The sequence below is a fragment of the Frieseomelitta varia genome, unplaced genomic scaffold, assembly GCF_011392965.1.
Source record: "Frieseomelitta varia isolate USP_RPSP 00005682 unplaced genomic scaffold, Fvar_1.2 scaffold_247, whole genome shotgun sequence".
NCBI lineage: Eukaryota > Metazoa > Arthropoda > Insecta > Hymenoptera > Apidae > Frieseomelitta > Frieseomelitta varia.
Window position 1 is genome coordinate 35340 of NW_025109976.1, and position 16544 is coordinate 51883.

General features: G+C 47.3%; 1 protein-coding gene across 9 annotated transcripts in view; it reads left to right on the forward strand.

The window, feature by feature from the left end:
• The window catches only part of LOC122528180 (uncharacterized protein CG43867), a 41791-nt gene that overhangs the window by 15704 nt on the left and 9543 nt on the right, over positions 1–16544 (forward strand). For 7 of the 9 annotated variants that reach the window (XM_043653034.1, XM_043653033.1, XM_043653036.1 and 4 more), the window contains one exon: positions 10349–10411. In XM_043653034.1, coding sequence (XP_043508969.1) covers positions 10349–10411 — 63 coding nt within the window. Of the gene's footprint in view, positions 1–10348; positions 10412–12178; positions 12370–15022; positions 15275–16544 lie in introns of those variants that run through there. The other 2 variants (XM_043653040.1, XM_043653039.1) reach the window with 2 other exon arrangements.

The window sequence follows — 16544 nt, forward strand, 5'->3', positions numbered from 1 at the left end:
TTTAAACACAATTATTTCAGCTACGTTAAAATAATATACTCGATAAAAGAAAAATTTCCTTCCGATACAGACCGAAAGATGAAATATTGTCGAGTTGCCAGAAGGGCAATAATTATAAAAGAAGAAACAGAAGAAACTCGTAGCTCGCAGTGTTCTAGCAAACAAACGCTAGTAGTCGCTGTGATGGAGAGGAGAACAATCGCACGAGCAACAGTAGGGGTATTCAAAGGAGGCAGTTGTAAAGCCGGTCGTAATCGATGCTCGATTCGAAGGGGTTGCGAGGGTCTGTGTGGTGGTTCGATTCGATTTCCGTCGCGTGTTTACCTTTTCATCCCGGTAACGAGATTCCAAAATGCTCGGAGGTATTTCAAGGAATACGATTATGACACCGCAATGCACCGCTGGCAGGTTGCTGTATGTGTGTGTGTGTGTGTGTGTGTGTGTGCGTGCCACCTCCGAGCCGAGCAGGTTGCGCGCGGCTGATTTTATCGGTACACGGGGAAACGCGTGTAAATATGCAGATAGCTACTTGGCAACTCGTGTACCCACGCTTAATGCGACCAGCCGAGTCTCGTAGTCGCGCACGGGAAAGCACGAGACAACGAACCTGGGCGACTCTATGTGCAAATAGTATGGCGAGGGCAGGGCACGGTATTGGGGCCAGGCTGTGGTTCGCGGCCTTATTAATTGGACGCGTTCGCTCGGAAACGACCGAGTTAAAGCACCTGATGCGCCGATCCTCCTTCCCGAAATTCCACTTGTTCCATTGTCAAACTATCCTTATATTTTTTTTTTTTTTTTTAGAAAATGTGTAGAATTTAGAAATTTGTACGTAGCATAACGTAACCGCTGCGTGTCGTAGGAAGATATTCACTATATGATACTTATATTATTTCAAAGATCTGGTCATACCAGTTGAATTAAATATGTAATTAAAATCTTGCGACTTCTCGAAATCTTTTCAAACGAAGGTTCTAGAGCGAATTTCTATGGACGAAACTTGGACTAGTTAAGGAGATACCACTGAATCATTCGGCGTACGAGATACGAAGCGAACGACGACGGTCAGCCAACTATTGAGTCAACAGCACGTTCATGAACGTGATTGTCCACACGATCGTCAGAACTTCTCTCACCAGGACGTGGATGTACACGTGGGTGACGTTTCCGTTGCCGAAGTTTCGCTAACAATGAACCAGCCGATGAAACATCTGTTGACAACCGAACCGATATCTAGGAACCGTGATCGAGCGGTCTGACGAGTATAGCCGCTGTACTCGCGAGACCTAATTACGACATTCAGCCTACTCATGATCCAACTGTGTCAATCATCCGAGACACGGGAAAAACACGGCTGATCCAACCAACGTGTCTGATATCGCCAAAGTTTTTTTTTAGTTTTGTCTGTCGCTATGTATGTATCGCTACGTTGTTGCACATTATAGGAAAATTTGCGACAGTGGTGATTACGACAGACAACCAACAGGTTTCTGTTGTCTTGTAGCTCGATAATTATCATCCTCCGGCTTTTCGCATGGCTTCCCCGGGCTGTAACTCCGTCCGCCCGACGAATCTCAAGCAGACGATACTTAAGGCGGGACTCGTGATTGCTTCCGTACCCAAGAGACTTAATTATCAGCCGGTCGATCCGTCTCGTGCGCAAATTTGTGCACACGCCCGTGCTCTGTGACCGACCCGTGGACGAACAACCTGCATATTTCAATCCGTGCAATTACCCTGGAGATATTTAAGCAGACTCTAAATTCAAGCATCGAGTAACTCTTGACACGATAGTGACGTCAGCTTGTCGTCATTTTGATTTCTAATACTGATGTTTGATAGTAAATTTGGAATGAAGGATGATAATGATAATGATAATGATGATAAAAAAAAAGAAGAAACTAAAATTGCGCGGTAATAAAAAGAGGAATAATAGGAGCGGCTAGGAGGGGTTCAGAGAGCAAAGGGAAAGTTTGAAGAATTCGATCAAACGATACCTGTGCGTGGAAAATGTGACGCGTGTTCCTGAAAAATTCATGACCCTCGTGTTGTACACGGGGCTGGCAAAAGCCCGGCTCTTACGAACGATGGGCAAACAAAATACTCGCCGCCCCGTTAGCCACGGCCGGCTTTTCAATATGCAAAATAAATCGATCTAACCGCACGACCAGCGAGATATATATATATATATATATATATATATATATATATATATATATGTATAAAGCAAATATAATGCGGTTCGTCGTGAAAAAACGGGTTGATCGTCCCGCAAATTTAGCGACCGGGACACAGGCTTTCAATACTATGTATGAAAATTAAATTCCTCGGGTATCGCGCAATGAGAGAAAAAACAAACAAACAAAAAAAAAAATACGCGACGAATGTACGACTAGTTTGTTCGAGCAAACAGAGTGAAAGGGGGAGAGAAATTACATTGTCCCGCGGGTGTGACAGGTTCGCAGTGCTTTAAAAATCCGAACTACGATAGTAAAATTGGGAAAATTGGTTCTGATTGGCGAAACATCGGCGATTGGGAATGGACCGAGTATCGTTCGACGATAATTCGTCGCTACCAAATGAAATTTTTCAATTCGAGAAAAATCGATGCGCGAACGATTGAATGTGGGTATCGTTCTTCTCGATATCCGAAGCGAATTTACTCTTTCGTCGGCGAAAAAGTTCTCTCGTCACGGTAGAATCCAGGACATTTCTCTCAATTTTGTAAGATCTTCTCAGGTATGAAAAGGAGTGTTAAGGCTATTCCAGGCGGATTGCCTGGCAATCGGAAAGGGGGAGAAGGGATTGAAACGAGCCGCGAGAACTCTGCAACAAAATCAGGGCTATTCGCGCGTGTGTCGCGTTCGAACTGGCGTTTCTCCTGCGTCCTCATCCTTCTCGTCCTCTACCCGAGATTCGATTGTCCCGTGGATGAGGCTTTATTATCGACGCGGTAACGCCGTCATCCTCGTCCTCGCGATTGTTAGTACGATCGTCGTTATTGTTATTGCACGATGGCCGGTTTGCAGCCCACGCTCGTTTTCCACCTCTCGACTGCCTACGTGCCCAATTCCCATCGCAATTCCGCTTGCGGACGCCCGCTGAAATTATTTTCCTATCCATTTTTTTTTTCAACCCCTTTCCGCGAGATACTCGACGCCGGTTTAACGTCGTAAAAGTTAAAAGATAACAAAGCGCCTTCTTCTTTTTAATTGCTCAAGCAATTAATTTTTCGGAAATCTAAGGCAAGGACGTTTTGAAGTTCGTTCAACTTTTCAAGCTGCTCTATTTTCATGCGTTAAATAATTTTTACCATCGTACAAGGACCAAAAAACTAATCGCTCGAAACTAGTACCGATAGTAATTTCTGTGCGTTTATGAGAAATTTAAACAAGCAAGCAAAGATTAAAAGTTTCCCATTACTTTTAATCGCGTTCGTAGAAATATGAATCCCACAGTCCAGCGGATAATGACAATCGAACCACCATCCAAGCAAAGATTGAACGACCGAATTATCGGGTCTCTGCTCGGAACAGTTCTGGCCGATTTGAAATTCTAATCCGATAAATCACCTGTCTCGGCGCGGCTGTTCGCTCGTTACCAATTAATGCATCACACGTGACGTTTCCGTAAAAGAGACGATCGTGATAGCGATGGGAATTCCATAGTGGGGCAAACGTGACCCGAGTAACGGCGAGGCGAGCGTGGAATCGGCCGTGTATCGCGAGCCACCGAGCGGAAAAAGGTCAACCGGATTGTTAATGACGATCCGTGGCCGGTTTGGTATAATTGATTGATCCATGGGCTCTCTCTTTCTCTCTGTCTTTCTGTCTCTCTGTTTGATAGAAACGCGATGAATTATATGATCGTTGCATTGTCGCGGCGACCGCGAATATAACGCGACACCGCTCTAACCGGAATTTCCATCGTCGGAAATTAATTCGCGAACGGCTGGCCGAGCCGATGGTCGTCGTCCTCCGCGCGGAAAATCGAGTTATCGATTTTAATGGAAACGAGCCGCGTGTGACGGCCGCCGTGTCTTGTTTCGCACTCTCGCGTGGATATTCACGACCGGTAGTAAAGAAGTCTTCGCCCCGTTCACCGGAGGACTGTGAAAAAATCGACAAGAGAGAGAAATCTGGCCTTATCTTTCGCGACCTATTTTTACGACTCTCGGTCGGGAAAAATTCAGACAGCAACGGCCTGCTTTGAATAAGTAATGCGGAAAAAAGGACGCAATCCTCGAGGAATTCGTTCCGTTTCCCATCGATCTCCAATCCGCACGCTCGTGCCTCTACGGATCTTTACGGACGCGTGCGATTAATCTTCGCGTTCCTCTTTCTCTCGCGCGAGAGGGCGTGAGGGATAGGAAGCGGGTAATATCTCTGAATAAAATTAGGAGTGGTGTACAGGAGATGATGAACAGGTGTCCAGAAAGCGATAAAAGAGGAAAAAGTTTGAAGAGGACGGTGGAGAGTAAATTAATCCCGGCGCCCTCCCGGCGCTTACAGGTTGTCGTTTCTTAAACGAACAATTAATGCGGAGAGACTGGAGCCGGCCCGGGGTCGAGGGTGAACCGTAAGTAGGTTCCACCGCGATAATTTCAACGATGATAACCGTAATAATGGGAACGGGAGAAGAGAAGAAATTTCACCGGAGGTGGAGGCAGGGTACAACAGGTAGCATCCCTCTCGAAGACACTTTTTTCTTTCTTTTTTTTCATTCTTTCTTTTTTTTAGAAACTTCGATAAAAGACGGATGGAACAATGAGGCCTTTTCTCTTCCGAAATTTTCTGCAAAAAATTATTCCCTCCGCTTCTTCGCGAGAGATCGACGTGTCAGAGAAAAGTTGGAGGAAGGACGCGACGAACCGCGAGGAAGATTAAAGCAATTTACTGTTGCCCCGCGTACAGTTCGTTGACATCGTGAGAACTTCTGGCTGCTCGTTGAAGGAAAATTGTGGAAGTTGAGATTGGAAGTTGAATTAGATTTAACTTTGAAAGTCCGTCCGGTGACGACGAGTCGGCGCGCGGCAAAATGGCCAAAAGTGACAATTTCCTGCTTTCGGTCACGAGCCGTGAAACACCCGTCGCGCAACTAGTTTCCCTCCTAGTTTCCTTGATCCCAGCTTTTCTTTGAACCTCGTTCTCGAGGTCTTCCTTCGTCGGTCTAACCGGAATATCCTCTGCAAAATTGCATATCACTTGCAAATGAACAGCGACTTCGAAAAGCGACTGTTTTAAAATTAATTGATCGCACCGATGTCATTAGACGTCCGTAACGAAGACAAAGTACTCTGTCACTTTGTAAATTACGTCTCAGGAACAAGGTAGAAGCTGTAACTCTTGGTTTCATTTCACTCGTTTGTCTCTCGTTTTAAAACTATCTCCGTTCCAGTTAACTCTAACGCAATATTCTCGTAAAAGAATAAATCGCGTGGTTGATGCTGCTGGTTCTTCGTCGATCGTTTGTTTATTAACAAAGGTTCGTCCATTCTCGAGAATGACGAGAGCTAGCCATTCGCGTTCATAAATCGGTTGCTATTAATTAATAGAAGCGACGTGGAAACGGGCAACAGTGAACGTGACGAATCTAGGTCAACGGTGCGAGGTGTCGTCGGCTATGTCCATGTAATTTTCTTGCCGTTCCATTCTCGAGGGAGCGCCGACCGTGTTGTACCCTTTTCCGCTCGAAATAATTAATATACAAGGCACGGGAGAGCGATCCGTAGGCGGTGGGATTTCGGTGCAAGGAAAGCTCTCGCCGAGAGAGGTCGGCGAAGCCCATGAAGTGCTAATGTGCTTCCGTAAAGATCTGCACGTTGCCTCTCCCCCTCCCCGACCAGTTCATAAAAAATGAACGCGTTCCTCGAGCTTGCCTTCTTCGTGAACCGCTTTTCGTGCCGCTTCGGGATGTCCGCGATTTTAACCGAAGGAGAAACGTTCGGGGAATCTGTTGGATATAATTCACAATGCGCACGTGTAAAACGAGTACAGAAAGATTCAGTAATATATAATATAATATTGTAACGTAATACTATAATATAATATGTATGTATACGTATGAAACTGTCTACGCAAATTTCTCTTCAGATAAAATTTACGTTGCTTCGATTTAAAAGAAACAAAGGTTATCTTGAAATCTCGGAAGCGCGACCACATAGACTAGATTGAAACAACGTAAGTTTTATTTTAAACATTTTTCTCCATAGCAAATTGTTTAAGAAAAAATTGCTTCGTACGAGGCACCCTGTATATGATAGATTTATTACATTTAATATATAGTTTAATAACATTCCACAAGATTGTACATCGCGTAGAAAAATTTGACCGATAAAAAGAGGAGAGGAAATTGGTCTGTATTGTTGGTCTGTATTGTGCAAAGCGGTGAGAAAGAAACGCGGACTCCATCGTGCGTATTGTTATCGAGGTTCGCCGTATCGCCGGTGGAAGAGGGAGGAAGCCGATTCGCGTGACGATTTCTCCAAGGAAAAACGGAATTAACCGAACACAGTGGCGGCGGGCGTGTCTCGTGTATTTCCCTTCCGTGGTCCGGTGCGTTCTTTCTCGTTTCACGCGACACCACCGGCCCGCCATAAATTTGCCACGGCACAAAGAGAGACGAAACTCAAGAAGGCGCACGATGCTTTATGTCTCGCATCACGCGACCCACCGATAACATTAACAAACCAATCCCGGCCCCCCCGGTGCTTTTCTTCCCGTTTTCCACCCTTCCAAGGAAACACGCCGGGGGTGAAAGTTATCGTTTCGGCCGGCTGCTCTCGCCTTCGTCTTCCATTCGCTCGCCCTTTCTTCCCTCCAAGCTCAGACTCAAGACCGCCGTCCGTTGGCCTTCTTCTTCTTCCTGTGTTTGGCCCACTTTTCCCCGTCGCGTGGCGGTCGCTCGGATTTTTACGCAGTAAGCGATCGCACCCTTCGCGTGGTAATCATCGTCAGCCTTTCTCGTAATCATCATCCTCGCGTGCTCTCCCTCGGGAAGGAATAAAACAGGGGACTCGTGAAATTCACAGTCACGATTACAACCTTTTGTCGTTGGACTGGTTAATCACCAGTCCTTTTGGAACGAAGACAAACGATATTGTTTCGTGACGAATCGGTAGCTCACCAACCGTAATTCGTAAATGTCGCTGGCTGTTAACGGAACGATCTATCGCGAAGCTTTTCCAAATATTGGAAAAAGACGGACTTGATGAAAAGATGATTCGAGAAGAATCTTGCTTATCGGTGTGTAGAGATTAAGGAAGAACAGGAGGGAATAGACTTGTTAAATCGAGGTTCAGAGGGAACGATCGGTTGGCGGAGAAACCTCAGGGTCTCTCAGTCTCTTTCCACTCGACGTATCCACTGTTCGAGATCGATCTGATTTGAATTCCAGCGATACCACCGCGCACTCGACGTCGAATACCACCGGCACAGACGTTTTCATTTGGCCGTCGAGCCGGCTTCTTTCTTTCCCGCCTTAATTCCCCGGCCCTCTTTCCACCTCCCTGTGTTCGCGTCACCTGTTCACTTTCAACGAGACCTGAAGTATGCACGAGCTCTCCCATAACGAATGCGTTTCCTCGTACCGGCTGCGACGGCTCGATAACGATCGACTCTTGCATCGCGAGTTACACGTACATAGCGCGCACGTATGTACTTGGGTTCTCTCGTCGTCGTTACGCCTTTTTCCCGGCTTTGCAAACTTTAAAAAAAAACTTTCACTCGTTGCTAGTCAAAGTGAAATCCGCGAGGAATCTGGAACGTTCTCCTTCAACGTTCTCAAACTCGAGAGAAATCTGTTAGCTACCCAGGGAACATCGGTAGAAGCGGTCCGTGTCAACCAACGAACCGTTTGATCTTCCGCGAGTCACCTCGTCGTTCGCTGAAAGATTCACGAGGACGCTCGCTCCCGACAGCGAGTTTCGTTCACAACGGGTTTGCTGTATTCACGGTGTCGGCTGTATTCACGAACGGAAGGAGGATCCCTCACCCTCTCTCTTTCCTCAGAAGGAGAAAGCAGAACACGCGGGCGACGACGGTTCCGACGACGAGGAGCCACGATTTTCATAAGCCCTTATTGCCGTTCTCGTTGCCGAATCGCGGACGGAGCGAGCCAAAGGAGAAAAGGGAGAGATACAACGGGGGGGAAAAGAAGGAGAGCTTAAGCGTTGACGACAGTTTGAGAGATTCGCCGGGTATCTCGTTTGCGGCTAATGTACCGTCCTCACCCTCTGCCGCAGACGTCCTTTCTTCTCGAGTCGAGCCGCGCGACTTTAACGCCAGAGGAAATCCGCGGCTTCCCCGCGTTTCGAGAAACGTTTCTACGTGTCTTCGCCTCGATATTTCTTTTTTTCTTCCTCCCGTGCTTTTTTCCTTCGCCTCTTTTTCTTCTTCTTCTTCTCCTCCTCTCGGTGTTGGCTTTTCTCCCTTTTTTTTCGCTCCCTCTCAACACCAGATGCTACTAACTGCACCCTCCTGATGAGATCCTCCCGTAGGCTGCCTGTTCAGCTTCTTTCCGGTGGAGCCGTCGTCCTCCTCCGGATGAGGAAGGGCTGAAATTCTCACGCACGCGGCCCCCTTGGTGCACGCAGACCAACCCTGCGGTGCGGATCGAACGTCTCGCGCGCTCGTTCGACGCCCTTTGCCCTCGCTTCGCCGCCCCCTCCGCCCCTCTGTGTTTGTGGTTGTTTGCGTCGCCAGCCGCTTCGTCGAGCGCTCCGCTGCCTTTCATCATGGTGATTGGGCCGCGAGTGTTGTTGCTTATCGGCGGAAAAGTTGCTCGAAATAATTGGAGGGCTTCCATTTACTCTACCACCGTGTCTCTTTTGTCGCTGTTTACCGCGAAGCCACACACTGGCTCGCTTTCGTTTAGACCGAAAATCTTGCTCCGCTTCACTGTGGAAATGCATTCTATTGTTTATCAATCAACCGTTGATACATCGGCCACTCTACGTTAACACTTGTGCATCCTCGCGCCCGTACGCACGTACGTTCATACATGCATACATCACCGACGGTAAACGTATGCATTCGCGTTCTAGCGTTCGTGCTGTTGCAACGGTGGTTGCAGCCGATTTCACCGTGTCAATTACCAGCAACGATGAATCGTTCTCTCGTTAACGGCGAGAGGAGGGACGACGCGATAAATGCTCCGGTTATTTGATCGGCGCCTGGGCCCTTATTGTATAAACAGTTTCACCGCGCTGAATAAATCGCGCTACGCGAGGGACAGAGGAGGTGGAGGAGGAGCTGATAATGGCCGAGCGAGTCGGGGAATTTTCGACTCGATGTAACCGGCGAGTTTCGCCTGGTGCACGCGCGGCGAAACAACGCGAGGCGTCGCTATGCTTGGGCACGCGGTGATTAATTAAAATGGAGGTTAATATACGGGTCGAGGCGCGGCTTTAACAGCAATTCATACTGTCCCGGGGGTCAACCACACGGAATACTTTTTAGCCGACAGCAACGACGGAAAGAGTCAACGAGCCAGTCTGATTCTATGCCCGTTTAACGGGCCACCCTGCTAATTCCAAGGAGACTTTAATCACTGTCCCGCATATCGAATGAGTTACCCATTATTTTCGTAAATAACTCGCCCAGTTTTCTTTGGAAAGTACCATTGAACAAATTTTTAAATTTAATTTAAAATCGACGTACCATCTGAAAATGCGAAACGATAATATAGAATATGTTTGCGTATTTATGCGCGTAAGTTAACTGCAAATTCAGACGTTCAGAGGCACGATGCTTGGAAATTACGTACGGTGCTCGGTGTCTTCCGCGGGGAAATCAATTCCCAGGACGAAAACGTTAGCCGTGCGAGATGGTAACCGACGACGGAAATATGTTCGTGTCGGTGGAGGAGCAGCGCGTATCAATCTTTGACGGATCAAGCAAGTTTTGCGGCACCGCTTAAGTCCGTGGTATCCATTAAACTCTCGTCAGGCAGGCATCCACGCGTCGGGCTATGGACTTGAGCAAGTTTGATGGAAGTTTTCCCCGCTGGAGGGAAAATTAGATGACGCGAAATATCGCGGCGCCTCTTCCCTTTCGGTTTACCAGCGAACTGCTTCCCGATACCTCGTACCTGCAGATTATGACGCATCCACGCTTTTCGACACCCAACATATCTACGTCGACGGGTACCAAGCGTTCATTCTTTGCGGACAATACGCGGCCGAGAGTGGTCTTGCTGATGTCTTGCAAATTGAATCATCGCTATCTGAGTCAATTTTCTGCGTAAAAAGATTTAGCAATGTCCAATGAACTTTATTATTATCATTTTTTTTTTTTTTTTTAATATTAAAACACGTCTAATTTTTCTTTTCTTTTTTTATTTTTCGCAGCTCTCGGAGCTCGAGCAACGGGTGCAAGAGGCGGAAGGCCGAGCCGACGAGGCGGAGGACAAGGTAAGAATAAATTTTCCAATCGCTATTGTTTCTCCTCTGGCGCTTCTCGCGCTGAGAACATCGTCCTTTCGATTCTCGGCTCATTAACACCGATTTCCTTGGGCTCGGTTGAGAGAAATGGAAACGACGACCGTAAATCGGTTTTGTCCCGCGGCACCGTTACTCACGAACGTCCGATCGATTCGGTGTAAATGATTACGCTGGCTGTGCTATTAACGGAACGGCAGTGTCGTTGGCTAACGCTCGACCAACTGGCCCGAAGACACCGAAGATAAATAATTAATTTAGCGACTGGTAACGACGTTCCTACTAAGACCTTCCGCTCGCTTTAATGACCCGCCATTCTGCATACCGGGTGTATATTCAGTTGTGGTTCGTGCTTCGACATGATAAGCTGTTCTCGATTTACCTAAAAAAAAAAAAAAAAAAATGATGTCTTAGTTGTAATTAGAACACCTGGTTCTTTTTCCCCTTCGGTCGTTCAGCAAAATGAAGAAATTATACAGATTTATTTTCGTGCAATCGATGGAGTGATATAAAAAAAAAGAAAAACCGTTGCGCTGCAACTACGTTACGCCCTCTGACCTTTTTAGAACCTTGTCCCTGAGTTTCTGCCGGAAATTTCAAGTTTTCTAGTTGGACCGTGAAACGTTAAATTCACTGAACCAGGTTAATTAGAAGTTCGTGCATAAGTTGCGAAGTAGAATATACGCAAAGTAGAATCGCACCCTAACAGGAAGAGTCTTCTACCTCTAATCTTCCATCTACCAGCGTGGGTAAACTTAATTCCCTTCTCAATTCTCTTTTATCACCGAAAACATGATCATTCGTTAAACGTGTAATTATAAATGTCGTAGAAACACCGTTGGGGTTTCCAGTTACACATTTACTTTCATCAAACAACGAGCGAGCAATTCGAACGTTGAAATTCCACGTGAGAAACGTTATCGATACTGCGTTACCGACTACAGACCAACTGTTGGAGGGTGCACCTATCGTGAAACCAGGGCGTGCAGACTATCGTCCCTACCGAGTCTCTCATCGATTTTCTTCCTCGACCTTGCAACCCTGTCGCCCGGTCTTTACCGACGGGGTACCCAATTTCTCCACGAACGATTCGGCCCTGGCTCTGTACCAACGGCGGGCAATCGCAATTGGCAACTTTACGACCTTGCATACGCCATAAGTTCCGACAAATTGACTCTTTAGGATACCAAGGAAGCCGCTCATCGATTCATTCCACTAGCTCTCTCTCTCTCTCTCTCTCTCTCTCTGTGATCGACGCTTATTAATTTTGCTTTTACATCAAAGAAAGAAGAATTGTTCTGGTGAAACATAGACGATAATCTCGTCCTAGTTTCTCTTAAAAAACGAAAATTCGTAAAAATCGATCTTATAATTTCTTCGTCTTCGAGATTCTTCCAGAAGTATAATTGTATAATTTGCAACGGCACTAACGTTGACTCGAAGAGTTTGGTTTACCCTCGAAGTATAAAGGGTTGGAGAGCGAAAGTTCGGTCGGTACACCGAAGGACCCGGTTGTCAGGGCGCATGTTACGTCGCATTGATTTTTGCGTTTGACCGGCGAGAAAGACGGGGACCACGAGGACGGGAGAAAGACGACCAACTGAAACTGCTGATGGACGAACGAGGAGAGCATGAGACGAGGCAAGGAGAGCAAAGAGAGAGAGAGAGAGGAGCGACAATATGGCCGTGCGACCGGCCGGCGAGACCGTCGTTTTGTTATGACCTCGAAATTCGGCCAAAAAGTTGGACGTTCGTGAGCCACGTGCATCCGCGGTCGGTATCGCCGATAGATCTTCCACGAATCGTTCTTGCCCTCGATCCTGCGTGTATCCCTCGAATCGTGACCGAGAGAACATCGGCCGGAATAGCGGCGTCGACGAACCAGCGCGTTCACGAGAATTATGGATCCCGGCAGGTGACACCAGTGAAAGGTAAACTCTTGACACACCAGTCATCGAAATTCCAAATTTCTTCCTCCAAGTCTTATAGACATCAACTCTTCTTTCGTCGATTCTGTTCTTCGCAATTACTTGGACCTGTTCGGTGCGAATGAATCGTGACGTAGCTTGTTATTTTCGCCTGCTCTTTTCAACAGCGGCAGTGGATCGTTCAAGTATCATCTTGTTTGTCATCCTTTGCCTCTGTCAAGAAAAAGGATTTATCGGGAGGCGCTGAAAGTAGCTTTATTAATCGGCGTGACGAGAATCAAGTCTAGGCCAGTGTCTAGGTGACAAGTAGATTTCCAAGAAGGAAAGGTCGCCAAGTGTCGGTGCGTTCGATCGAGCTCTCGAGTCCAACGTCGAGATCGACGAACGCGTCGACACGAAGTGTCGCGGTGTAAGGAACAAGAGGCGAGGAGCAACTTAGCGGACGCGGGTCGACTTAACGAGACCCGCTTTGACGGGACGTGTCGCGTATAGAATTGGCTGCACGCCAATTCATGAGTAATCCTCGTTTCCCGTGAGCACCCGCGCAGCAAACAAAATAAAGGTACCGCGCGCAGTTGTTCTTGCACCCCGCTTGCACAGTTCCTTTAAATATTTCAAAGCAACCGTGGCGCCGGGCTCGTTTCGATGTTGCTGCTCCACCACGACCGAGTCCCCCTTTCGAACGGTCGAACCTTCGAGCCTGTCTCTGAACAGGCTTCTTTAAGTCGCAGTTTTCCTCGTCGAACGATCCGGGTCGCCTAATCCTTGAGGTAATACTTCACCCGAGTCACAGGGATCTGACTGAAATCTTGTTACACGTTTTGTCTTCAGTCTTGAGGATTTTTTTTTTTTTTGAAAGTTCAACAACTTGAAAAAGATTTTGAAAAATATAAAACTTGGCACATCTATACTGACTTCCTTGAAAATAATAGGAATAAATAACTGGGAAATATTATCGTGGATACATTTATAGTGTCGTTGCCCTTATATATTTTTCAATTTATGTGTCAAAAGTGGAAGGAAATCCTATAATATCTACAGTGTGTCGATTAAGTGGCCTGCATTTGTGCACCCAACTCCTTCCACACTTTCCCTACGAAGAAACCAGCACCAAAGTTCCAATCTTCTCGGTGTCGTGCAATTCCTCGTTAACGTGAAAATACAGCGAACAACGTCGAGTCGTTTCGACGCGTTTCTCACGCGTTCGTCGGTCGTTGATCCATTTAGCCAATCGCGGTCTCGTCTGTCCCCTTTTTTTCTCCGTGGCTCGTTCCCGCCGACGATCGCGGCTGAATGAATGTTTTTGCATGTACATGCACGTTAACGGATTGCTTTTGGCGGGAAGCCAGCGCGATTCGACGATGCGTCCGTCCGTGAGGTGATACCGCTTTGTCGCGTGTACGCGCACGTGCGCCGAACCACCGTGAAAAGATAGAGGAGCCCAGCCTCTCTGGCTCCGTCCCACGGAACGAGGGTTCTCTTGTATCCCCCCGATGATTCGTGCATCCCCCCTTGTTTCGCACAACGAAAACAAAGTAGCCCTTTGCAATTGAAAAATCTCCGCAAGCTTTCGAGCACACGCGGCAACGCGCAGCATTTTGTTCGAATGGCTCGTAATACTTTGGATCTACGTTATCAGACGTATGGGATCGGATTAATGTAATTTTCATAAAACGTTCGCCCGACACGAGGGAAGATAGCGCGGATTGTAGATTCGAGAGAAGGAGGGGAGACTTGTTTGTGTTGAACGGGCAGTTGAACGACGTCAGACGTGATGTTTCTGTAGATCAGCAGATGGGATTGGATTATTCCAGCGCGGAGCTATTTCTAGTTTCGCAGCATTTCGCTTTCAAGCCCAGCGCCTACGGAACACGCAAGACGAATCGATAAATCTTTAGATAGAGAGTTCAAACGCGTTTGCAGAAGTCGTTCGATCGAATGATGAACTCACCCGTGCCCGGGTCGTTGTCTCTGAATTAAACAGTTCTCCTCCCTCTTCCCTCTTTTGAAATGCAACGAACACCAAGTACACCGTCGAGACGATAGACGTAGACAGATCCCCTTCGCGCGGAGTTTCCATTTCCGATTCTTTTCAAATAATTTCTAAATATTCGGTCTACTTTGACGTTGGGGAAAAAAATAGTCTTACAACTGTTTTGCCCATCAGAAAATCGTTAGTCTCGCGGTCGTCGACGAATCAATTTCTGTCGAGAAGTCGACAATCGGAAAGCTCATCCCCCCTTCCCCCCGTAGACCAATCACTATCGCTAGAAGACACCCCGTGGACGATCGTTCATCGTAGAACGTGTCGCGTGGTGACGACGAGCGCAGGCCTGCGAGATGCAAGCGTAGAACAGATCGATAAATCTCAAGATGTAGCCAGTGTGTAAACGTGTTCGCGATTTCGTCGGTGTTTTTTTTTTTTTTTCTCTCCGCGTACGTCCTCTGTGACGTTGGAAGCCGCGAATCGGTAAAGAAAGAGAGAGGGAGAGAGAAAGAGAGAGATAAGGTCCAAGAAAGAGCCGTCTGTCGTCGGCTGTCAGACGGACGTACTCGCTTCAGGGGTGGCGTGTATGCACACGAGGACCTCTACGAATTCTGCCATTGGCTACGAGCCAACGTGACTCATCGGCCGCAGGAAAGACCGGAGAGTTTACGTGCATTAGTCTCGTTCAGTTCGGTTCGATCATCGGCATCGTACGCACCCTTCGGTCACCCCGCGATTCATCCCCTCGAGACCCGGTTCGAGCTGCAAGAGAAATCTCGTGGCCCGGTTCGCTGTGTGTGTGGGAGTGTCCTCGAGAATCGAGCAAGAGCCCCTCGAGGAGAGGAACAAAGGACTTAAAGGGGGTCATTGGTCGATTCTGATTAGCCTCACGATCGGCTATCATGGCCACTCGTAGCTTAGGTAAGGAATCACGTTTTCTTGCGTCTCTTAAACGTCCGTGAGATTTCATTTCTTTCTTTGCGAGAACGGCGAATCGAATGCACGGTCGTCGTATCGCGCGTTGAATAAATTGTATGAGGAGGATAGAGAGTAGGAATACGGCACGTGGTTAGACGTGATTTTCAGTGAAACACGGGAACTAGCCGCGCTGCGTAAAAAAGTGATTGGATATCTGAAAAGATAACATTTGCTCGTCGCGTTCTCGGTTTTGTTCACTCATCGTGTGTAATCTGCCTCGGTCGTTCTTGCGAAAAGAATTGAAAAATGCGAAACCGGAACTACTCTTTCGATTTCTATATTTTCCTTTGAAGGAAGAGAGTGAAACAAAATTGGCAGAACAGAGGAGAAGCATTGCGCCGCGGCCCTTGACTCTCGGAAAAGAACGACAGTGAACGTGAAAACGCGGAGGGTGATCGATATGACTCGCGGAGCACATGCAGCCACACGCGGTACCATCAGGAGGAAAACATTCGGTCAGAGGATTTCTCCGCTGGCGTATTGATTTTCTTGATATCGCTCTCTGTCTCTCTCCCTTTTCCTGCTTTGGTGGACGCGCGGAGTACAGCGCTTACGTATGTATGTGTTGCGTGATATCGATTTTTGACAGCTGCTGCGAAACGAGCCATTACCACCATCATGCCAGAAAAGGGGTGCACGAGGTCCACACGCAATGCGAAACCAATCCTCTCCTCTCTCTCTCTTTTCCTCCCTCTCTCCTTCTCCATTTTCCTCCCTCATTCTTTCTCGCTCTGCGCGCTTTGTCATCGCTGTTTACTCGACGGTCCCACGCCACGCGTCTGCGACTGCCATGCTTCTTCGATCAGGCCGGAAACGTGGCATGCTCGCGTGACGCTTTCCAAACCGATGAAATTCACAGAGTTCTACCTCCCCTATCGGTTGGAAAGTGGGCTGTTCGGTGAGGGTTCGTCCTGGGAAAGTTTTTATGGGGATTAACGATCAGTGAGTGGCTTCCTTTAGACCATGAGTCGCGTAGGAGTCATTTTCAGTAATATCAAAATTAGGATTGGTAAATGTTACCGTGAATTGTGGTAGTAAATTTGTAACAAATCTTGGTATGTTATTGTCAGTTATGAAACGTACGATCAAATCCATTTCCGGCTGAAGAGAAATAAAGTATATTATCCTCATTGTCTGCAGAGTATTTGAAGAAGTAAAAACAGAGATTAACTTGAGAATTAAGAATCACATTTGTAGGACAGATATAGTATAC